This window comes from Jaculus jaculus, chromosome 13 (genome assembly GCF_020740685.1).
Source record: "Jaculus jaculus isolate mJacJac1 chromosome 13, mJacJac1.mat.Y.cur, whole genome shotgun sequence".
NCBI classification, from domain to species: Eukaryota; Metazoa; Chordata; class Mammalia; order Rodentia; family Dipodidae; genus Jaculus; species Jaculus jaculus.
Window position 1 is genome coordinate 2658926 of NC_059114.1, and position 23826 is coordinate 2682751.

Below are 23826 nucleotides of genomic sequence, written 5' to 3' on the forward strand. Positions count from 1 at the left end.
CAGTTAGTACCTTGGGATTGAAGCAGATCCTTAAACAAACCGCAAATAAGGAGATTAGGAACAGTAAACTCTAGGCGAATGCGCTACCTTGTGCATCTGACATTATGGGAACTGGGGAATTGAACACGGGTTGTTAGGCTTTGCAGTCAAGTGCCTTAACCATTGAGCCCATCTCTCCAGCCCAGAAGATGAGTTTATTACTTGGGGGAGTGCATTTTTGGAAACCCAATAAAGCTTCCAAAAGCACGTGCCAGAGACCACTCCTGACATACTTTCTGGGGCCCTAAACTGCCTCAGAAGCCTGTCCACTTTGCTGTGTCCAGTGTGGGTTCAGGGTTGGTTTTACTGAGTCCCAGGCACACAGCAAATAGTCATCCTGAGAATACATTTCTGGGGGATCTTGGGGCTTTCCTCTACTTTTCCCCTCAAGGTAAGAGGTAAGGGAGGACCTCAGGGCAGTTCCTTCAGGCAAACAGTTGCATCTGGCTTATGTGGGTACCCCATGGGGTATCACAGACTAGTACTTTAACTGCTGAACACTCCCTCCCGCCCACGAGCTGATCTTGAACTCACTCTGTACCCCTGTCAAGCCTTACCCCTCTTACCCTTAGCCTCCCAAGTAGCTGAGATGACAAGCCTGTCCCACCATGCTGGGCTTAGGGCACAGACATTAAATACAGTGTGAACTGTTTCTCATGTTGATAATAATATGTGTGTTTCAGAGTAAATAACAGTGTAATTTTTTTTTTTCACAGTAAGGATCTCACTCTAGTCCAGGCTGACCTGGAACTTAACACTAATTCTGTGAGTCCCAGGCTGGCCTTGAACTCACAGCAATCCTACCTCTGCCTCCCAAATTCAGGGATTAAGGACATGTGCCACCGCATTTGGCTAGATGTCCCAGATTCAAGTCTCTAGCCACCCACATTAAGCCAAACATCAAAAGTGGCACATGTAGAGCCAGGCGTGATGGTGCATACCGTTAATCCCAGCACTTGGGAGGAAGAGGTAGGAGGATTGCTGTGAGTTCAAGGCCACCCTGAGACTAGTGAATTCCAGGTCAGCCTGGACTAGAGTGAGACCCTACCTCGAGAAACCAAAACAGAAAAAAAGCAGCATATGTATATGGTATTGATTTACACACATCCAGTGCAATTAAGTACAAATAAAAAAGATCTCAGTATATCACTGGGAAAAGATTTTACTCTGGCCAAGGGTCTTTTTTTAAATTAAATTAAATTAGTTAACTAATTACTTTCTTTTTTTGTTTGTTTTTTTTGAGGTAGGGTCTCACTCAAGCCCGGGCTGACCTGGAATTCACTGTTTAGTCTCAGGGTGGCCTTGAGCTCACAGCAATTCTCCTACATCTGCCTTCTGAGTGCTGGGATCAAAGATTCGGCAAGGATTTTTTTTAAAGCCCTCTTCAGCTCCTTGTTCCTGAGGCTGTAGATGAAGGGATTCAGCACAGGGGCGACAACCATGAAAATGACTGAGGCAGCTGAGTCCTTCCCCATGGTATGCTTGGAGGAAGGGCTCAGATAGATCCCCGAGATGGCTCCATAGAACAGGATAACCAAGGCCAGGTGAGAGCCACAGGTTGAGAAAGCTTTGAGTTTTCCTTGGACAGAAGGAATTGTCATCACAGTGGAGACAATGTGACCATAAGATGCCAGGATACACACTGATGGTACCACAAAGATCAGTCCCACCGCAGCCAGAACCAGCAGCTGATTAAGGCTAGTGTCAGAACAGGACAGAGGGAGGAGAGAGTTGACATCACAAAAGAAGTGGGGGATGACATTTTCAGAGCAGAAGTTCAGTCGGGCCATCATGAGAGTATGCAAGAGAGGGTTCAAAGTGGCAATGAGCCAAGGCACAGCCACCAGAGTGGCACAGAGGCGCGGTACCATCATAATGGAGTAGTGCAAAGCGTGGCAGATGGCCACATAGCGATCATACGCCATCACGGTGAGCAGGAAGTTGTCCATGTTGGCAAACATCATGCAGAAATACATCTGAGCCAAACATCCCGGGAAGGAGATGGATTGAGACCGGGTCTGGATGTCCAGTAGCACCTTGGGGACTGTAGCTGAAAGAAGACCGAGATCTACCAAGGACAAATTGGCAAGGAAGAAATACATGGGTGTGTGGAGGTGACTGTTTGAGCCAATGGCCAGCAAGATGAGTAAATTTCCAAATAGCCCTGTTAGGTAGAGACACAGGAAGAGTGCAAAGAGGAGCCCCTGCTGTCCAGGCCAACTTGAGAAGCCCAGGAGGAGAAATTCCACGACCCTGGTGTGGTTTACCATTTTCATTGCTTGGATATATCTGTATAAAGATCCAGAGAATGAAATAAAATTTCACTACATAAAAAGTAATTTCCATTAGTTTTTTTTTTTTTGTGTATTCACTCAGTCCTAGTCATATATATCAAACAAATGGCCTCTTTTTAGACCATTCTAGCTCCTGACTGGTGCTCTCTGTTAAACATGACTGAGCCTGCACTATGCTGCGCCCCTCATCTGTTGTCTCCATGTGCACTCACCCTTGACGGAGCCTCGCATCACCAGACTTCCAAGGCGCTAGCGCCACCTTGTATATCTGGCCTAAGTGGGCCCTGGGGAATTGAACTTGGGTCCTTTGGTTTTGCCAGGTAACTGCTTTAACTGCTAAGCAATCTCTCCAGCCCTTTTTCTAATATTTATTTAGTTCTAAGCAGAGAGCAACAGGGAAAGAGAATGGGTACACTAGGGCCTCCAGGTGCAAATGAACTCCAGATGCATGCACCACTTTGTGCATCTGGCTTCATGTGGGTGCTGGGGAATCAAACCCAGGTCATTAGATTTTGCAGGCAAATGCCTTAACCACAGAGCCATCTCTCCAGCCCCACTTTTACTTCCATGTTCCTTTTCCCCTCTTCCACCTAGATCCATTGATGTAGGACATGAGCTCTTACACATTCTATGGTGTTTGTTGCTGCCTGACCATCTCTTGTGTCGGAACATACTAATTGGTTAGATATACTAATTGGCTCCATGCCAGCCACTGAGGTTTAAATGGTATTTTTTTTCTTAAATAATTGTCCAACACCACATGAGCCATCATACTTGAAAGTTATCCATATGCCTACCATCCTGGCTATATATGGTGAGGCTGTACTAGTTTATCTCATTTAGGTTCACAACAAAAATTTACTCATTTGTTCCACAAATATAGAAAGCCAAACCTCAAATAGTTTACTTGAACTATGACTTATAGTTCCAAGTGAGTTAAAAAGTCATAGAACACATACAGTTCTGTTATGTAGATAAAGCTGAAGGGGAACACAGGAAAAGAGTGCCAAGAGAGAAGCTGGGCGTGGTGGTGCACACCTTTAATCCCAGCACTTGGGAGGCAGAGGTAGGAGGATTGCCATGAGTTCAAAGCCACCCGAGACTACATAGTGTATTTCAGGTCAGCCTGGGCTAGAGTGAGACCCTACCTCAGAACCCGCCCCCCCGAAATAAAATAAATAATTAAAAATAAATAAAGAAGCTGGGCATAGTGGCGCATGCCTTTAATCCCAGCACTTGGGAAGCAGAGGTAGGAGGATAGCTGTGAGTTTGAGGCTACCCTGAGATGACATAGTGAATTCCAGGTCAGCCTGGGCTAGAGTGAGACCCTGCCTTGACAAACAAGAAAACAAAACAAAAAGAAAGAAAGAAAGAAAGAAAGAAAGAAAGAAAGAAAGAAAGAAAGAAAGAGAAATAAATAAATAAAGAGGGAGAATGGTACTGGAGTGGGGCCCAAGTTTAGTCTAAATTGAAACCCTCCCCAGCACCTGTGGGCTGGGTGTTCCAGTCAATATGTATTTTCTGAATACATGAATATATTTATCAGACACTCAGGAGCCTTTTCTGATATAAATATAAAACAATAATGTGCACGTGAAACCAACTGAACAAACCCTATAGCTCTGCAAGCAAAGCACATTCTTTACACCCAGACAAAAACATAATGGTTGCCACTGCCAAGGGCCCTGTGCCACACTGAGCATCTTCTTGGTCATGACCATCATACAGCCATGGATGCTCACTTTGTGCACCATTATGTGTATCATCCACTCTCATTATGTAGGCATTAAATTTTAGTAGAGCCAAGACCTGAACTAAGATTTCTCCCTCTTTCCCTTTCTTCTCTCCCTTTCCCTTCCTTCTCTCTCTCCATTCTTCCACCTTCCTTCCTTCCTCTCTTCCTCCCTCCCACCCTCTCTTCCTCCTGCCCTCACTCCTTCCCTTCCCTTACCTCTCTTCCTTTCCTCCCTCCCTCCCTCCTTTCATTCCTTCCTTCTTTCTTTTCTCTCCTTCCCCCTTCCTCCCATCGTTCTTCCTGCAGTTCTGGCGATGAGGACTTCATGCATGCTAGGCAAGTTCTCTGCCACTATGTTATACCCACAGCTTCTGAAAATAAGATTTATTGAAATGTAGTGCATGTGTGCTACCACCCCCGGCTGAACATGTTTTTCTTGTCTATGGAACGACATGTTTTCTCTGGTTCTCCAAGTCTGCTCGCCTTCCATCACACTTACCAGATGTTCATCTGTCCTGGACAGTGAATTGGCTTCTCCTGAGCTAAGGGAAGATATCAAAAGGGAGAATGTTGCCCTCCTCGGAGTGTGCACGGCAGGGGAAGGGATGACTCTTAAGCAGGGCATCCATGGTGCAGTGAGATGAGGGTGACCGAACGACTCCCATGTTACAGCTGCTGTGAGCCCTGGGGAACCCCAACTGTGACAAGCATCCTCAACTTTAGCAATAATTACTTCATTCCCCTTGTGGGTTCCTAGTCACAACTGTACGGACAATTCCCTGGGAAATTATTCTCCAGGGTTTTTCCTTCAAGGAATGAAAAGATCTAAGGGTTGTTCACAGGCTTCCATGAGGGTGGAGCACCTCACTCTTCTCATCCCAAGACCCTCTCAAGCAACAAATGTCACGGCAGTTTGAGTAGTTCTGCAGAATGGACAAGTTACCTAATGCAGGGAGTGTGCTCCATGCCTGAGATACTCTCTTAGGAATACCATACTTTATTTTATTAAAACTTTGTTTTTTATTTTATTTGAGAGAGAGAGAGAGAGAGAGAGAGAGAGAGAGAGAGAGAGAGAGAGAGAGGGAGGAAGGGAGAGAGAGGGAAGGAGGGCAGGAGGGAGGGAGGAAGGGAGGAAGGGAGGAAGAGAATGGGCACTCCAGGGCCTACTGCAAATGAACTCCAGATGCATGTGCCACCTTATGCATCTGGTTTATGTGGGTCCTGGGGAGTTGAACCTGTGTCCTTTGGCTTTGTAGGCAAGTGCCTTAACAGCTAAGCCATCTATCTCTCCAGCCCTAGAAATACCATCTTTAAATTTAATTTAATTTTGTATTTAAAATAGTTCTTTATTTATTTGCAAGCAGAGAGAGAGAGAGAGAGAGAGAGAGAGAGAGAGAGAGAGAGAGAATGGGCACACCAGGGCTTTCAGTGACTGCAAATGAACTCCAGATACATGTACTACCTGTGCATCTGGCTTTATGTGGGCACTGGGGAATCGAACTCCAGTCGTCAGGCTTTGCAAGTAAGCACCTTAACTGCTAAGCCCCAAATACCATTTTTGAGCTTGCAAATGCCCCCTTGGTCAGTGTTGCCTGACATCCAAGGTCCCATTTTGTGACAAAGGAGGCAAGACCATGGCCATATGGCCAGGACTTATGTATCTCATCATACGCTATGTTCCCCAGTACTGAGGCTAATGTAGCAGAGGAGTGGTCCCTCACACGCTTGGTGCAAGGGTTATCTTGGGGCCAACACCTAGGGTTGGGGAGGCACTGTGTTGCGGGATGCTGTGCGATTGTGGAAAACATGGCCAAAGAGTATGTGTCAGCAAGTGGTGGTCTGTATAACAGAACACTGGAAACTCGGGGGCTTCAAACACCAGCCATCTCTAGTTGAATATGCTGAGTTTGTTCATTTGATAGAGGAAGATTTCAGAAAAAGACAGAGGGAGGCAGGTAGGAGGGAGGAAGGGAAATAAAGGGAGAGGGAGGGAAAGAGAATACAAGAGAGGGAGAGAGAGACCCAATATTTACTTCAAAGGGGGTTCTCCAGTGACCCAAATTCCTCCCTCTAGGTCCTCCCTCTTAAATTTGTACCACCTCCCAAAAGCACTGTATCTGGTAACCAAGCTTTTTACACATTATTGGTTTTGGCATGTAGCCCAACCATTCAAAGCAACAATGAAAGCACCAAGGTTCATTCTTTCTACCTATCTACTTATCTATCTATCCCTGCCTCTGTCTCTCTCTTTCTTGAACTTCTGTGTATCCAAGAATGACCTTGAACTCCTGATCCTTCTACCTCTATCTCCTGAGAGCTGAGATTATAGGTGCGTATCACCCTGCCTAGTTTTATACAGTGCTGGGGAATGGGACCCAGGTCTTCCTGCATGGCAGGCAAGAACTGTGTCAACCGAATATGATTGATATGCTTGGAAAAAAACTCTGTCATAATATACAATATTCAATTAACAAACCGTATGTAGGGGCTGGGTGTGGTGCTGCACGCCTTTAACTCCAGCACTCGGGAGGCAGAGGTAGGAGGATCACCATGAGCTCAAGGCCACCCTGAGACTACATAGTGAATTCCAGGTCAGCCTGGGCTAGAGTGAGACCTTACCTCAAATAACAAAAATAAATAAATAAATAAAAACCATAAGTGGGGCTAGGGAGATGGCTTAGTGGTTAAGGCACTTGCCTGTGAAGCCCAAGGATCCAAGTTTGATTCCCCAGGACCCACATAAGCTAGATGCACAAGGTGGCGCATGTGTCTGGAGTTTGTTTGCAGTGGCTGGAGGCCCTGGCATGCCCATTGTCTCCCTCCTCCCCTCTCTAATAAATGAAATTAAAATATTAAAAAAACATAAATGGCAGAACAAGGGTGAAAAAACAAAACTAATAACAGAAAACCAAGGTAATGAACAGGAAACATGGAAGATAGTACTTCAATTCCATCAATTGTTGCTTTAAACTCTTATTTAAATAAGTGTACCAATTAAACTGTAGAGATTGTCATAGTGGATCAAGGATAAGACCCAACTGTTGATCATCTATAAATGACCCACTTTTGAGTACAAAGACAAAAATAAAACATGAAAAAGTTGGGGAAAGACATATCATGCCAATGTTGATCAAAAGAAAACTCTAGTGAAGATACTAATTCCAGGCAGAGAAGACTCCAAAGCAAAATAAAATAAAATAAACTGGCATGATGAGGGGCATGGTGAAACAGCAGAGGGGTGAAGTCTCCACGAAGACATAACAATTCTTAGTAGGTAAGCACTTAGTGACCAAGTATCAAACCACACAGGGCTCAAACTGTCAAGCTGCGGTGAGCAGTGCATGGGTCCACTAGTGTACTCAGAGATTTCAACTCAGCCTTATCCTGGAGAGTGGGCCTGTGTACTAACTTCAGGTACTTCCGAGGAATAGAACAACATAGATATATAATTACATACATGTTTATAAAATTATAAGAGGATATTTGGGGGCTGGAGGGATGGCTCAGCAATTAGGACACCTGCCAGCAAAACCCAATGACCTAGGTTTGATTTTCCAAAGGCTATGTAAAGTGCTGGAGCCTGCTGGCTGAAATGGTTTGAGTCTGATGGGGAGTGAGGATTAAAGAAAGACAGGAGAAAAGAGTGAAAGCAAGGACTCCAGCCCAGGGCTGAAGCGCCGTTTATTTCTCAGCAGTCCCTTTTAATATGTTCTTGCAAACAGTTTACCCATGTACAAAAATTCCATGACCTTCACACAAGTTTCTATCAAAACAACTTCTTTCTGTTACAGAGTTACGTACCTCGACCACTTCTCAGTACAAAAGATTATTTCAAGGTTGGGAGAGAAACAAACCCTCTGTTCCTGGCAATACAAGCATAAATGATCAAGGAACGGTCAGCTCTTGTCAGTAACACTGAATGTACACAGTCTTGCTTACTTGCAGGTGCAAAAGTCTTGTTTCCAAACAGCCCAATGCTATGGATTCAATGCCAGCCCAATGGACCCTGACAGTAAAGCCATATGCACAATGTGGTGCGTGCGTTTGAAGTTCGTTTTCAGCAGCTGGAAGCCCTGGTGTGCCCATTCAGTCTGTCTTGGCTTTCAAATAAATAAATAAATTTATATATATATTGTGCTTGCCTGTGAAGCCTAAGGACCTCAGTTCGAGGCTCGATTCCCCAGGACCCATGTTAGCCAGATACACAAGGGGGCACAAGTGTCTGGAGTTCATTTGCAATGGCTGGAGGCCCTGGCACACCCATTCTCTCTCTTTCTCTATCTGCCTCTTTCTTTCTCTCTCTCTCTTTGTCACTCTCAAATAAATAAATAAAAATGAACAAAAAAAAATTAAAAAAAAAAAGAAGGGATTTGTTAGGTTGGCTCACATGGTCACAAGCTGAGTAGCTTCACCATGGCTGTGTGAGAGAAAGAGAGAGAGAGTTGGCATACCAAGGCCTCAGCCACTGAAATCGAACTGCAGATGCTTGCGTTACCTAATGGGTATGTGAGACCTTGCGCTTACCTCACCTTTGTGCATCTGGCTTATGTGGGATGTGGAGAGTCTAACATGGGTCTTTAGGATTTACAGGAAGTGCCTTAACCGCCAAGCCCTCTCTTCAGCCCCATAAGTTTTCTTGATAATGGTCCTAAAGAGCAGAAGTAGTCATGATGGTAAGTTTACGTTTTATTTATTTGTTTGTAAGGAGAGAGACAGAGAGAGAGGGTGGGGGGTGGGGGGAAGAGAGAGAAAGAGGAAGAGAGAGTGAGAGAGGGAGAGAAAATGAATGAATGGGCAAGCCAGGGCCTCCTACCACTGAAAACAAATTCTAGATCTTTCTCAGGGAAAGATTATCAATCTTTCATCCAAGAACTGAAGGCATGGTTGGAGAATAAATTAAAATGTAAAATTATCAGAATAGATAATACCTAGGTTCATCCTGAATCTATCTATATGAAAACATTGTCTTTTTAGCTCCAAATATAACCTCATTACTTCAGACCTATATATAGGGTTTAGTACTATCTAAAGTTTCACATCCCTTGAGGGTCTTACAAGGTACCTCTGTAGATAAGGAGGAGCTATTGTGTGAAACCTTTATATTGTAAAACCAATATGATTACCCATGAAGCTAGTTGGCATGAATGTGAAGTCCAGGAAATTGTCATTATTAATTCTGTCTTTGGCTGTAACACGATCTCACAGCAGTTGTGGTTTCAAACACAAGACAGAGCCTGTCAATATTTCGCCACTGATGGGGCAAGGGTCCACGAGACCCCATTCTCTCAGATTAGCTGAGGGCAGCTGGGAAAGGGGAGTTGGGTTCATCAGTGGTGCAGCCACTAGCCAAATGCCTACTCTACAGTAAATAACTTTCCTCTCAGGATCATGCAAGCAACTTAACTTAACTCAGTGGGATAAAAAAGGCATGGCTGCATGATGAATAAAATCAAATTATCATCTTTCCACTGAACTCCTGATGGATTTGAGTTTTTCTGATAGTCTGAGAAAAAACAAAAGGCATGAAAGTAAGATGGGGATTAAGAGGGAGCAAGAAGGATGTTAATAGAAGGGTGAAGGGAATGAAAGGGTAAATTGGAGGACCAGGATCAAAACACATTATATACATGTATGAAAATGTCTAAAAGGCAGGTTGGAGAGATGGCTTAGTGGTTAAGGCTCTTGCCTGCAAAAGCAAAGGACCCAGGTTTGATTCCCCAGTACCCATGTAAGCCAGCTGCACAAGGTGGCACATGTGTCTGGAGTTTGTTTGCAGCAGCTGGAGGCCCTGGTGTGCCCATTTCCCCCTCAAATAAGTAAATAAAAATATAAAAAAGGGGAAAATAAAGATTCAAGAAATGATAATCATACCTTTTGTAATAACCAGAAGTCACTCAAAATTACTCGATACAAGCGGAGATAAGACCATTAGGGAGGGCTCAGTGGTTGAAGGTGCTTGCTTGCAAAGCCAGCCAGCCTGGGTGAAGTTCTTCAGTACCTATGTAGAGCCAGAAGCACAAAGTGGCACGTGCATCTGGAGTTCATTTGCAGTGGCAAGAGGCCCTGGCCCCCACTTTCAAATAAATAAAAAAAATTAGAAAGCCGGCGTGCACACCTTTAATCCCAGCACTTTGGAGGCACAGGTAGGATCACCAAGGCCAGCCTGAGACTCCATAGTGAATTCCAGGTCAGCCTGGGCTAGCGTGAGACCCTACCTTGAAAAAACAAAGACAACAACAACAACAAAAATTTAAAAAGACATTCCACTAGGGAATTCAACAATTGACTACCCATTTTTTTTTTATTTTTCTGAGAAAGAGAAAGAGAGAGAGACAGACAGACAGACAGACAGAGAGAGAAAGAGAGACAGAGAGAAACAGAGAGAGAAAGGGGGCACACCAAGGCGAACTCCAGATGCTTGTGCCACCTAGTGGGCATGTGCGACCATGTGATTGCCTCATCTGAACCTTTGACAATGGCACGTTTGAAGATTTGTTAATATATTATGTTAGAGAAATGAATAATAGAACAAACACTTTCTAACGTCCCTTAAAATAGGGTAGTCTGGCTGGAGAGATGGCTTAGCTGTGAAGGTGCTTGCCATCAAAGCTGAAGGACCTGGGTTTGATTCCCCAGTACCCATGTAAAGCCAGCTGCACAAAGTAGTGCCTGGATTTGGAGTTCATTTGCAGTGGCTAGAGGCCCTGGTGCACCCATTTTCTCTATACACATATCTGCCTCTTTCTCTCAAATAAATAAAATATTTAAAAAATGTTCAAGAAAATATTTCGTAAACTCGTATATGCCAGATGACCTGATTTCATAAATCCGCTTCAATATATGCTGCTGGTCTGTACCACCAAATACATGAATGCTTTAAAATCATTGAAACTATTTTTGGGTTTTTATTAAATTGTGGATTTTTGCTGAATATATTCATTCACACACGTACACACCCTTTTCAAGTAGTAATATAGTTAATTCACGGTAATTAAGATAGTAAAAAGTTTCATTTAAAAAACCATCACTCTAATTTTTGTCCAAAAATTGGCCACTAGATTACATCTTTTTGAGACAGCATTGCACTGTGTCCTTTGTACTCATTCTGTAGCCCAGGCTGGCCCTGAACTTGCAATCTTCCTGCTTTAGCCTCTCGAGTGCTGGGGGTCACGGGCATGTACCACCACCTCTGGTCAAATTCCATTGTGAGAATCAGCTATGTTGCATCTATTTATTCCATGTGGCTTTACAATGCATTTTGTATAATTTATTTTAAGTTATTTTACTTACATTCTCCCTAATAAGAAGGTTTAGCTAGCCAGGCATGGTAGCACACTCCTTTGATCCCAGTACTTGGGAGGCAAGAAGTAGGAGGATCACTGTGAGTTCAAAGCCAGCCTGGGAATACAGAGTGAGTATCAGGTCAACCTGGGCTAGAGTGAGACCTTGAAAAAACAAAACAAAAGAAGGTTTTGCTCAGTGGCAACAGGGATTTCTGTTTTTTTTTTTTTTTCAAGGTAGGGTCTCACTCTAGCCCAGGCTGACCTGGATTACTCTGTAGTCCCAGGCTGGCCTAGAACTCACAGCAACCCTCCTACCTCTGCCTCCTCAGTGCTGGGATGAAAGGCGTGCACTTCCCTATCTGGCTTCTTTCATTTTACAAAAATTATTAAATTATTATATTTATTGAGGGAAGTACCGATCCAAGGACAGACACCCAAGTAGCTAGAAAGCCCACGTGGAGGGCCTGGGGAAAAAAGTGGAAAGAAAGAGAAAAGAAACTTCAAAGAGCTCCTGCCATGTGGGGAGCTGGAGGGTATAAAGAACCCATGTGGAGAGTAAGGGCTGGGGGCCAAGCCATCCCAGCTGGAAGTTCCCAAGTGATCAGAGCTTCTCTCTGATTAAAAAAAAGTTTTTATTTATTTGGAGAGAGAGAGAGAGAGTGCGTGCGAGCAAGTGAGAGAGCACCAGGGCCTCTTGCCACTGCAAATAAACCCCAGATGCATGCACCACTTCGTGTATCTGGCTTTACAAGGGTCCTGGGGAATCAAACCCAAGTTGTCAAGCTTTGCAAGCAAGCGCCTTTTAACCACTGAGCCATCTCTCCAGCCCAATTTCTCTCTGTTTTGACATAGGATAATATCTCCCCCCAACCCCGTTGTCTCTTCTTCTATCATGCACCTATAACAATGACTGGTACTTAGTAGATGTTTTGTGACTATTTATTAAGTTAAAACTAGATTTTAGCTGCATGGAAGGTCCCCCAGCACATAGGTGTCTGAGCCAGCAGCCTCGCATTAACTCTCTCTCTCGTCCATGATCCTGGACACGGCTCTCCGCAGTGCACTTTTGACTTCCTTGTTCCTTAGCGTGTAGATCAGGGGGTTGAGCAGAGGGGTCACCAGCGTGTAGAAGAGCGCGATGCTTTTGTTCACATCCTGGGAATAACTGGAGGGAGGCTGCAGGTACATGGAGATGAGCGTCCCGAAGAAAATGACGACCACCAGGAGGTGAGAACCACAGGTCCCAAAGGCCTTCCACCGGCCCTGGGCTGACTTGATCCTGAGCACAGCTCGAGCGATGTGCCCATAGGACACCAGGATGAGCGAGAGGGGCACCACCAGGAAGAAGACGCTCACGGCAAAGAGCTCAGCCTCGTTGATGGAGGTGTTGGCGCAGGCCAGCTTCAGCATCACGGGCACCTCACAGAAGAAGTGGTCCAGGTGGTTCCTTCCGCAGAGGGGAAGAGTCATGGTCAACGCTGTCTGCACCACGGAATTGCCAAAGCCTGTAAGCCAAGCGGTCGTGACCAGCTGCACGCACAGCTGCGGGTGCATGACCGCCGTGTAGCGCAGAGGGCGGCACACGGCTGCGTAGCGGTCATAGGCCATGACAGACAGAAGGACGCACTCCACGCCCCCAAGCCCCAAGGCGATGAACAGCTGGGTCACACAGCCCCCATAGGTGATGGTCTTGTCTTGTCCCTTGAAGTTGGCCAGTGTCTGGGGGACGGTGCACGTGGTCAAGCATAGATCCATGAGAGAGAGATTGGACAGGAAGAAATACATGGGCGTGTGGAGGCTAGGGTCCACGACGGACAGGAGAATAATGGTGCTGTTGCCCAGGAGGCTGATCACGTACACGACCAGGATGACCGCGAAGAGAGCCCCTTCCAGCTGGGGCCTGTTGGAGAAGCCCAGGAGAATGAACCCAGAGAAGGCGCTGTCGTTGGCTCTGTCCATTGCATCCTACCTGCCAGCAGCAAGAGGTTATGTCCCACTTACCTGGCGGCTGCAGCCACGTTCCTTGCCTGCAGAAGTGGAACTGAGTTGCGACGCTGAGCTGTTTCCAGGACCACGTTTTTGCTGGCAAGTGGGGAGAAAAGCAAATCTGTACGTGGCCAGCTTCCCACCACATCAGCAAGTTCTATGCATTTTCCCACAAGAATACTACCGGAGTGGCCAAGGACGCAGTGTGTTAAAGGCTCAGTACTTTTTCCTAGGGCGTTTCATCTAGTAACCAGCAAAGGCAGAATTTAAATAGATTCCACCGTGTCATGCGAGGGACTCTGTTATCCTCCTCCTCTTCATTTTATTTATTTATTTATTTAGTTTTGTTTTTTTTGAGGTAGGGTCTCATTCTAGCCCAGAATTGACTATGTCATCTCAGGGTGGCCTCGAACTATTTTTTAAATGTTTCGCTTTGCACTTCCTAAGATAAAATCACCCCCCACATACATAATCATCTTTTCTATTAAAATAACTATTATTATTATTATTATTAAAATATCCCCATCTTTTTCTCATCACACCCTATGATTCAAATTTAACTGTACATAACACCTGAGCAAAATGGAACCTCTTAACATTTTTGGAGGAGCTGGGGTCCAAACCCAGAGCCTCCAACATGTTGAGCCTGAAAAATTTTTTTTTAATCAGAAAATAAATGTCTTCTCTGCACAAAACAGACATAGAGCCACTTTGAAATACTTTAATTCTTTGATGGAAAGACAAGACAGAGTGATAAGAGTGGGAAGGAATGACATTATTACTATGGCCTAGGAAGAGGTCTGGATAGTGGAGGGAGGGAATGAATTAACATAAAGTATAAGACACATTTGGGGGGGCTGGAGAAATAGCGTAGGGGTTAAAGACACTTGCTTGCAAAGCCTGATGGCTCAGGTTCAATTCCCCAAGACCCACGTAAAGCCAGATGCACAAAATGGCACATGTATCCGGAGTTCTTTTACAATGGCAGGAGGCCCTGTCACACCCATATTCATTGTCTCTATCACAATAAATACACACACACACACACACACATATATATATATACATTTTTTTTTTTAGGTAGGATCTTACTCTAGCTCAGGCTGACCTGGAATTCACTATGTAGTCTCAGGGTGGCCTTGAACTCATAGAGATTCTCCTACCTCTGCCTCCCTAGTGTTGGGATTAAAGGTGTGTGCCACCACACCCGGCAATATTATATTTTTATTTTTTGTTTGTGTTTTTATTTTATTTTTTATTTTTATTTATTTGAGACTGACAGAGAAAGAGGCAGAGAGCAAGAGAGAGAATGGGTGCACCAGGGCTTCCAGCCACTGCAAACGAACTCCAGATGCATGCGCCCCCTTGTGCATCTGGCTAATGTGGGTCCTGGGGAATCGAGCCTTGAACCGGGGTCCTTAGGCTTCACAGGCAAGTGCTTAAACCGCTAAACCATCTCTCCAGCCCTTTATATATATATTTTAAAAGGACACATTTGTCAGGGGTGGTGGCACATACCTTTAATCCCAGATAGGAGGATCACTGTGAGTTTGAGGCTAGCCTGAGACTGCAGAGTGAATTCTAGATCAGTCTGGGCTAGAGTGAGACCTTACCTTGGAAAAAAAAAATACAGAAAAGGACATATTTGTATGAAAATGCCATAAACATATTTCTTTGTATGCTAACTTAAGAACTTAATTTAAAATGCCCTTTGATTAATGCTGATGTCAGTTTTGGTTAGAGAACCTTTTTTATAGATGGGAGCAAACACTAGGGAGACCTGGGACTGAACAAGGTGGCGCGAAGAGGAGGCACAGTGCTGAAGGGTCATCTCTGTCTCACCGGCCGGTGCTCAGGGAACACTGTGAAGGAAGTGCTGGAAGAGAGCCTTCTCCACGGAGACGGCCGGAGACACCGAGGAGACCCAAGCTCCTTAAGGCAGAGAATAAGAGGCCGTTGAGTGCTCAGCATTCAATGAGATATTCCTCACACCCTTCCAGGCTCAGAGAACATTGTGGATAACAGGGTGGAAAGAATGTAAGAGCCACAGGATGGCCAGGAGTCCTTTGGGACACTGTCCTCCAGCATGGTGCATCTATGACCTCACAGTGGTTGCTGGTCCACGCCCATCCACCCTGCCCAAGACCTGCACTGTTCTGAGTCCGTGTGTGTGTATGTGTGTGTGTGTGTGTGTGTGTGTGTGTGTGTGTGTATTTGGTTTTTCAAGGTAGGGGCTCACTCTAGCCCTGGCTGACCTGGAATTCAATATGTGGTCTCAGGGTGGCCTCGAACTCATGGTGATCCTCCTACCTCTGCCTCTCGAGTGCTGGGATTAAAGGCGTGAGCCGCCACACCCGGCCCATAGATATTTTGACGTGGAGGGCAGAGGAGGACAAAAAGAAAGAGACAACAAAACAGAGGAGGATCTTCAGTGGGACGAAGGAGAGGGGACAGAAGAGGATAAAGGGACGGGGTCCTATCAACTTACAGTATGTTCACATAGTAAAAATTATCAATGAAAAAAGTTTCAAAGAATGCTCTCAGGCTGGAGAGAGAGTTAGTTCAGTGGGTAAAAAACACTTGCCAAGCAAGTGTGACTATCTGAGTTCACACCCCTAGAACGCACACGAAGCTGGACACTGTGAGACTGGTATCTGCAGTCCTAGCATGACGATGGCAGAAGGAAGGCAGGGTCCAGAGAGTTACCCAGCAGCTCTAGACCAGCTATGTGCAGTGGTGAGCTGTGAGCAATGAATGAGAGACCCTGAACCCAACCAGGAGGAAGGTGAGGACACACCTGAGGTTATCCTCAGATCCTCCATAGGCATGCTCACCCACAACCACACACAAACAAACATTCTCTCTCTTACATACACTCTGCTCTCAATGTGATACAGTGAAAAAGGTGGCTAGGTAAATTTTGGGAGTAAATAAAAATGCTGAAGATGGCCTGGAGACATGGCTTTGTGGTTAAGGTGCTTGCCTGCAAAGTCTGGTTTCAGTTCCCCAGTACCCACATAAACTAGATGCAAGAGCAGCATCTGGAGTTCATTTGCCGTGGTTAGAGGCCCTGGAACACCCCCCACATCTCTCTCTCTCTGTATCTCTTTGCTTGCAAATAAATAAAATATTAAATAAAAATGCTGAAGAGCTGGGTGTGGTAGCTCATGCCTTTAATCCCAGCACTCAGGAGGCAAAGGTAGGAGGATCACTGAGAGTTTGAGGCCATCCTGAGACTACATAGTGAATTCCAGGTCAGCCTGGGCTAGAGTGAGACCCTACCTTGAAAACAAAATAAAACAAAACAAAACAAACAAACAAAAAGATAAAGAGAGCTGGAGGGATGGCTCAGCAGTTAAGGTATTTGCCTGCAAAGCATAATGATCTGAGTTCAATTCCCCAGTTCCCGCATAAAGCCTTTGATGTGGCTAGACACTCTGGCACACCTATTCATTCTCTCTCTCCATGTCTCTCTTCTTTCTGTCTGTCTGTGCTTGCAAATAAAATATATATATATTTTAAAAATGCTGAAGGATGGGGCTGAACAGGTGGCTCAGAGGTTAAGGTACTTGCCTGCAAAACCTAACGACCCAGGTTTGATTGCCCAGCACCCACGTAAAGCCAGGTGCACACTGTGGCACATCATCTGGAGTTCATTTGCGGTAGTTTGAGGCCCTGGCATGCATATTCTCTTTCTCTCTCTTCTTGCAAATAAATAAAAGAATGAAAAAAAATGCTGAAGTTTAAAAGTGACCATTGGTTATTAATGAATTTAGGGGTGAGAGCTGTTTTGGGGGAAAAATACAAAAAATCTTGAACAATAGTTATCAAATATTTGTATATTTTCCCATATGAGAAAAGCATTAGCTGCTTGCAAAAATTGGTCTCTTTGGACACATGCAGTTTAATTGAAACTTCCTCCCACACATTAGAATATATGGTGATAAGCAGCCCTACATATTCAAACATTCATTTGACTTTTAATGTTATGTTGTATGGAATCTTGTAGGGCTCTGTTCATCTTTTCTCCTTTTTGTAGTAGGGTCTCATTCTAGCCCAGGCAGACCTAGAACTCTCTCTATAGTCCCAGATTGGCCTGGAACTCACAGCGATCCTCCTACCTCTGCTCGGCTCTGTAAAATTTATGACTTGGTCCAGAGGCTACTTAACCTTCTATTACACCTTTTTTTTTTAAAAAAATAATTTTTGGTGCTAATTTTTCTTTCAAGGTTGGGTCTCGCTGTAGCCCAGGCTGACCTGGAATTCACTCTGTAGTGTCAGGATGGCCTCAAATTCACACTGATCCTCCTACCTCTGCCTCCCAAGTGCTGGGATTAAAGGCACATGTTACCATACCCAGCCTTTGAAAAACAAGACAAAACAAAAACATTTAATTTATTTATGAGAGAGAGAGAGAGAGAGAACATACCGGGGCCTCTATCCACTGCAAATGAACTCCAGGTGCATCCGCCACCCTGTACATCGTGCTTTACATGGGTACTGGGGAATTGAACTTAGGTCCTTTGGCTTTGCTTACAAGTTCCTTAACTGCTGAGCCATCTTTACAGCCCAGTGTCATTTATTTTTGCTTCTAAATTTTTGTTTCTAAATTATTTTAGCGATTGTTCTGGTAGCTGTTACAGTCATTGCCAAAGGGTGCGATTAATTTGTAATAAATTCCAAGATGTAATATTATGGGACTCTGAATACTTGTATCCTAAGTATAACTGTCATTAATAAATTTGCAATGTTAGTCTCCATCCCCATTTCTACTTTCCAGCCATTTCTCCTTCTAGAAAGATGACACTGTGTTAATATGTTTCAGCTCTTTCCTGAAGCCTGAGTAGAGCTCATGTCAGAGTGTCAGGACCATGGCTTGACATTCCTTTATCTTTCGGACCATCAGGGCTTGTTTCAACATACCCAGGATGATGAAAGTGGCAGCGACCCAGTAATTTGTTTTATCAGCTGTTCTCAATGCTTACCGTTGCTTCTTCTCCTTAAGGATTAGGAAGAAATAACTTCTGACCAGCAGGGCGACCAGTTAAAGCCTCTTAAGAATGTTTTAGGGATCTATTATTTCTTCAATGCCTCATTAGCTCATTGTGGAACATGCTTTTAAATGAGTTTGTTCTTCTCGGTGTTGCACAAAAAGTCATCTGAAGGAGGAAAAGCATAAGTTCTGAAAACTCTGATAGGACAAGTTCCTATATTGTTATGTGTAGTTTTCTAGGGCTGCATAAACTCCTGGGGGGCTCAAGACATCAGCCATTTACTGCTTCTCAGTTCTAAAGCTACAAGTCCAAAATCAAGGTGTGAACAGAGCCAGGCATGCTCCAAAACTGCGTCAGGAGGATCCTGCCTCGCATATTTTGGCACTTCTGGTAGTTTCCTGGCACTCCTTGGTATTCATGCCTTGGTTCTCACCTGTAACTCTTCAGTTTCAGTTTTCATGGCCATCAGCAATTCTCCTTTATTTGGGGGTTTATTTATTTATATTTTGGTTTTTCAGTTTTTCGAGGTAGGGTCTCACGCTAGCCCAGGCTGACCTGGAATTCACTATGTCATCTCAGGGTGGCCTTGAACTCACAGACAGTGGTCCTCCTACATCTGCCTCCTGGGTGCTGGGCTAAAAGGCATGTGCCACCATGCCCAACTCTGTTTTTTTTTTTTTTTTTTTTTTGTATTTGTATTTCGTTATTTGAAAGTGACAGACAGAGAAAGAGGCAGATAGGGAGAGAAAGAGAGAGAGAGCACACACAGCAGGGCCTCCAGCCACTGGAAACGAACTCCAGATGGGTGTGCTCCCTTGTGCATCTGGCTAACATGGGTCCTGGGGAATCAAGCCTCTAGCTGGGGTCCTTAGGCTTCATAGGCAAGCACATAACCACTAAGCCATCTCTTCAGCCCTGTTTTATTTTTTAAAATAAGGATAGCAGTCAGATTTGATTAAGACCCATTCAAATTGATTATATATCCTCATCTTGATTATATATACAAAGCCCTATTCCCAAATAAGATGACACTCACAAGTTCCAGTGTTTAGGGTTTCAGTGTTTCTTCTTAGAGGAGAAGCTACCTATAGAAATAGCTCAATACCTGTCAAGTTGTAATGATCATTATAAATTCCCACCACACAGTGGAAAGCCCATGATGAAGGTGTCAGTTCTGTCCTATTCCAGGTACATAAAGTAGGTACACAGTGGTCATGAGAATTGCTGACATTATTATTGATAATGTTGTTGTGTGTGCTAGAGGAAGTCTACAGTAATAAATGCTGATAGCTCAAACTTGGCAGGAATACCCAGTTTTGGCTTTTTTTTTTTTTTTTTTTTTTTTCCCTATACACGTATTTGTAAGAAAATGGAAGCAAGGCTGGAGAGATGGTTTGGCCCATGAAGCCTAAGGACCCCAGTTTGAGGCTCGATTCCCCAGGACCCATGTAAGCCAGGTGTACAAGGTGGTGGTGGTGTTTGTGTCTGGAGTTCGTTTGCAGTGGCTCAAAGCCCTGATGTGCCATTCTCTCTCTCTGTCTCTTAAATAAATAAATAAAAATAAACAAAAAATGGAAGCAGCTGACATGCAAAAAGAGCTTGAAAGATCTATGTCATCAATACAGATACTCCCCCCCTTTTTTTTTCAAGGTAGGATCTTGCTCTAGCTTAGGCTGACCTGGAATTCACTATGTAGTTTCAGATTGGCCTCAAACTCATGGTGATCCTCCTACCACACCTCCTGAGTTCTGGGATTAAAAGTATATGCCACCATGCTTGGCTCAGATTGTGTAGTTTAAGATCTATGGAATCTGGCCATAGCATTTGGTTCAAATAGAAATAACATATTTCTTCAGGGCAAGGGTATTTACCTAATCTAGACTCCAGACTCCTGTTCTCACTCTAATAGTAAACTCGTGCACACACATCCTTTCTTCTGGTAGTACCATCACATTATTAATGGGTCTAAGAAATCAACAGCAAAAAGAACAACCTTATGTGGCTTAGAAGTGAATGGGTGTTGGAATGAAAAAAATGGCACCTTCCATAGACAAATAACAAAGACTTCAGACATTTGGCTATTTCTGGAAAAAAGCAACATGGTATTTGAAAGACCTATATAGTTCTTGGAGCCTTAAAGATTGGCATGTTGATGGAAAAGTTAATTTTGAGCAAATAAACTCACATGAATGCTTGTCCCCCAAATGGCACATTTTGTCTTTACCAAGTGATGGATTTGGTTTAGGAACTGGAGATAAAAGCTAGGGCACGAGTGTAGGTAGAACTGAACCCTTACAATAAGCAAACACCACTTAAAAGCATGTTTCAGATCTGTCACCCTGAGGATCGTCCAGGAAAGTGGTCAATGGCCAACAGCTAGGAAAGTGAACTTGGCTACTCACTCAGACGGTTCCAAGATAATACCAATTCCTTTAAAAGTTACTGTTGGCACAACTTGTCATTCCTAGAGTTTTCTGAGGAAGGCTGTCCATTCATTCAATAGAGTGTTTCCGTGTTCCGGTGGGTGTGTAAGCTAGGGCAGGCAATCAAACCTGCAACTAAACAGACAGAACATTAATTCAATGGAAACAGCCCATGAATAAAAGGGCTAACATTGTACTTGAGGAATGCTTTTATAAGCCACCAAAATCAAGGACAGTCTTTGGGGACTGAGGTACTTAAGGGTATGGTTATTTTTAGTAGCCCCAAGAGTTCTCTGCCCCATGTAGCTCATTAGCTTCAGTTCAGGTACCCAGAGTTTGGATGACTCCCGGGAGCAGCTGAAGTGGAAGGCTCTGGAGCAGTGATATCAATAGTTAATCTGTTCCTGACAAATTGACTAGGGGCAAACTTACTGTCTCTATTTAAAATGAGGGAAAGCAGTCATAAAATATAAATTTCTAGCTGGGTGTGGTGGCACATGTCTTTAATCCCTGCACTTGGGAGGCAGAGGTAGGAGGATCACTGTGAGTTCAAGGCCAACCTGAGGACTACAGAGGGAATTTCAGGTCAGCCTGGACCAAAGTGAAACCTTACCTTAAAAAAATGTATACACTCGGGAGGCAGAGGTAGGAGGATCGCCGTGAGTTCAAGGCCACCCTGAGGCTACATAGTGAATTCCAGGTCAGCCTGAGCCAGAGTGAGACCCTACCTCGAAAAACCAAAAAACAAACAAAACAAAACAAAAAAAAAGTATAAATCTCTGGGGCTACTTTTTCCATATTGTTTCAATAATACTGTCAATGGTATGACTTTCCAGTGTTTAAGAGATCTGACCAGTCAGTCATACCTGATCTATTTCATCTTCATATGCCCTCCATCCATACTCTAAAACATGATTGTGCACCCTGTCAGAAAAATATCAGTAAGGGGCTGGGGCATAGAGTTCAGGTGTAGAGCAAGTGCTTTCTGTGTCCTCAGTTCAATTTCCGGCAGCAAAAATCTAAACAAGTAAAAGGAAAATAGAATTAAATCTATCTGTAGAGTGGGACTATGGTAGCCTAGGCTGGCCTTGAACTCACGATATATTGCAGGCTGGCCTTGAATTAGTAGGAATCATCCTGCTTCACTTGTCCAGAGTGTTGGGATTAAAGGCATGTGCCACCATGGCCAGCTCCTTTCAATCCATTCTGATTCTTTTTGTTCTTTAACACAATCTTTCTATTTATTTGAGAGAGGGTCACATAGAGAGAGAATGGGCACACCAGGGCCTCTAGCCACTGCAAATGAACTCCAGATGCATGTGCCACCTGTGCATCTGGCTTTATGTGGGTACTGGGGAACTGAACCCGGGGTTGTTAGGCTTTACAGGAAAGAGCCTTACTGCTGAGCCATCTCTCCAGCCCCAACTTGAAATCTTTTTATTAGAACACAAAAGGTACTCGCACTTTGCCCATGCCAACCAGACTTCCAAATCTTGTTCTTGGTGCTCTTTCATAGGACTCTGGAGAAGCTGCTTTCAGTGACATTTCAATACCCTTCCTGTCGCACAACATAGATAACCTAGCATTTTGCTTGATGTATTTGGTACTGATGATTTCCCCTTCCTTTAAGAAATTATGTTGTGTGGGCTGGAGAGATGGCTTAACGGTTAAGGCGCATGCCTGCGAAGCCTAAGGACCAAGGTTTAATTCCCCAAGATCCATGTAAGCCAGTTGCACATGGTGACACTTGTGTCTGGAGTTTCTTTACAGTGGCTCTAGCCCTGGCATGCCCATCCTCTCTCTCTCACTCTCTCTGTCTCTAATAAATAAATAAATATAAATCTTAAAAATATGTTTAAAAAATTATGTTGTGGTGGGGGCTAGGGAGATGGCTTAGTGTTCAAAGTTGCTTGCTAATGAAGCCTGCCAGCCTCAGTTTGTTTCCCCAGCACCCATGTAAAGCTGGATGTAAACAGTGGTGCATATATCTCAGGTTTGTTTGTATGGACATGGTGTTCATTTGCAGTGACAAGAGACCCTAGTGAGCCCATACACCCATGGGCATGCACACATGCAAATAAATAAAAATAAAAATGAAACTCTTTATAAGAGACAGAGGGGCTAGAGAGCTGGCTTATAAGTTAAAAGCACTTGCTTTCAAAGACTGATGGCCCAGGTTCAGTTCCCCAGTACCCACATAAAGTCAGATGCCCAAAGTGATGCGTGCATTGGGAGTTGGTTTGTAGTGGCAAGAGGCCCTAGAACACACACTCTCTCTCTCTCTCTCTCTTTGCAAATAAACAACATATATATATAACAAAAACAGATATGATAGTTTATTCCTTGCTGGTTAGCTGTCATAGTGCTGGCAAGTGCTATTCAAGCTGTTGAGGGGGAAGAAAATCCACAATCTTAACTAGCAATGGGCCCTGTGCACTATACAACTGACCAGCCAGGCAAGAAGTGCCCATAGGTGAAATGGTGGCATGACTGTTATGGGGGGAACCAACTGCTTTCTGATAGGATTTGAGGCCAGCTTCACAGGAGGGGAATTCATGAGTAATAAAACCTAATAAAGAAAACCTAATAAAAATGGATGGTTGAGAAGGTAATAGGCCAATGGGTGGAGTGTGGGAAGCTACCGCTGTTGTTTGGCAGAATACGGACTTGTTGTGCTCATTAAATTGCCCTCTAAATGTTCATGTTCATGTCTACAGATTAGTGCTGCTCTCAGTTTCAGTCAGACAAGCTTCTTTTTGTAGAAGGCGTTAACTACTGGGGCAACTCGAAACTCGTGACCGTGCTGAGAGGAGACGGCAGGGAAGTGCTCAGCTCAGATGAGACATGTCGATCACATCCTCCAGGACTTAGGGAGGGATGTTGCAGATGACGGGCGGAGAGAACCTAGGAGCCAGAGGGTGGGGAGGAGCGCTGTCTCCTGGACAGGAAGTGGTCGTTGCTTTGTAACACTGCAGCAGCTGTTCTTACCTGCACACTGTTGGGTCCCTCAAATACATCAAGCTGGAACTAGCTGGAAAAGAAGGGTGGGGAAGTGTGTGGGGACAGGAGACA

The 23826-nt window shown here is 44.3% G+C and overlaps 2 protein-coding genes and 1 non-coding gene across 3 annotated transcripts; 1 reads left to right on the forward strand and 2 right to left on the reverse strand.

Moving 5' to 3' along the window:
- Positions 1-1397: 1397 nt before the first annotated feature.
- Positions 1398-2358, reverse strand: LOC105944940 (olfactory receptor 1F12; the record flags this gene model as incomplete). The annotated part of the gene is made up of 1 exon (XM_012951781.2): positions 1398-2358. A coding segment is annotated over exon 1 (918 nt), but the record flags the coding sequence as incomplete, so codon positions are not given.
- Positions 2359-9496: 7138 nt separating this feature from the next.
- Positions 9497-9574, forward strand: LOC123454362. The gene has a single exon (XR_006633329.1). It is a non-coding gene; the product is annotated as a small nucleolar RNA SNORD51 (small nucleolar RNA).
- Positions 9575-12365: 2791 nt separating this feature from the next.
- LOC105944930 (putative olfactory receptor 2B8) lies at positions 12366-13310 on the reverse strand. The gene has a single exon (XM_012951753.2). The coding sequence runs from the start codon at positions 13308-13310 to the stop codon at positions 12366-12368; it is 945 nt and encodes a 314-aa protein (XP_012807207.2).
- Between the last annotated feature and the right edge of the window lie 10516 nt (positions 13311-23826).

Bases quoted from the DNA above. Each gene is read 5' to 3' on its own strand.
- LOC105944930 (XM_012951753.2), bottom strand. From the start codon at position 13,310: ATGGACAGAGCCAACGACAGCGCCTTCTCTGGGTTCATTCTCCTGGGC.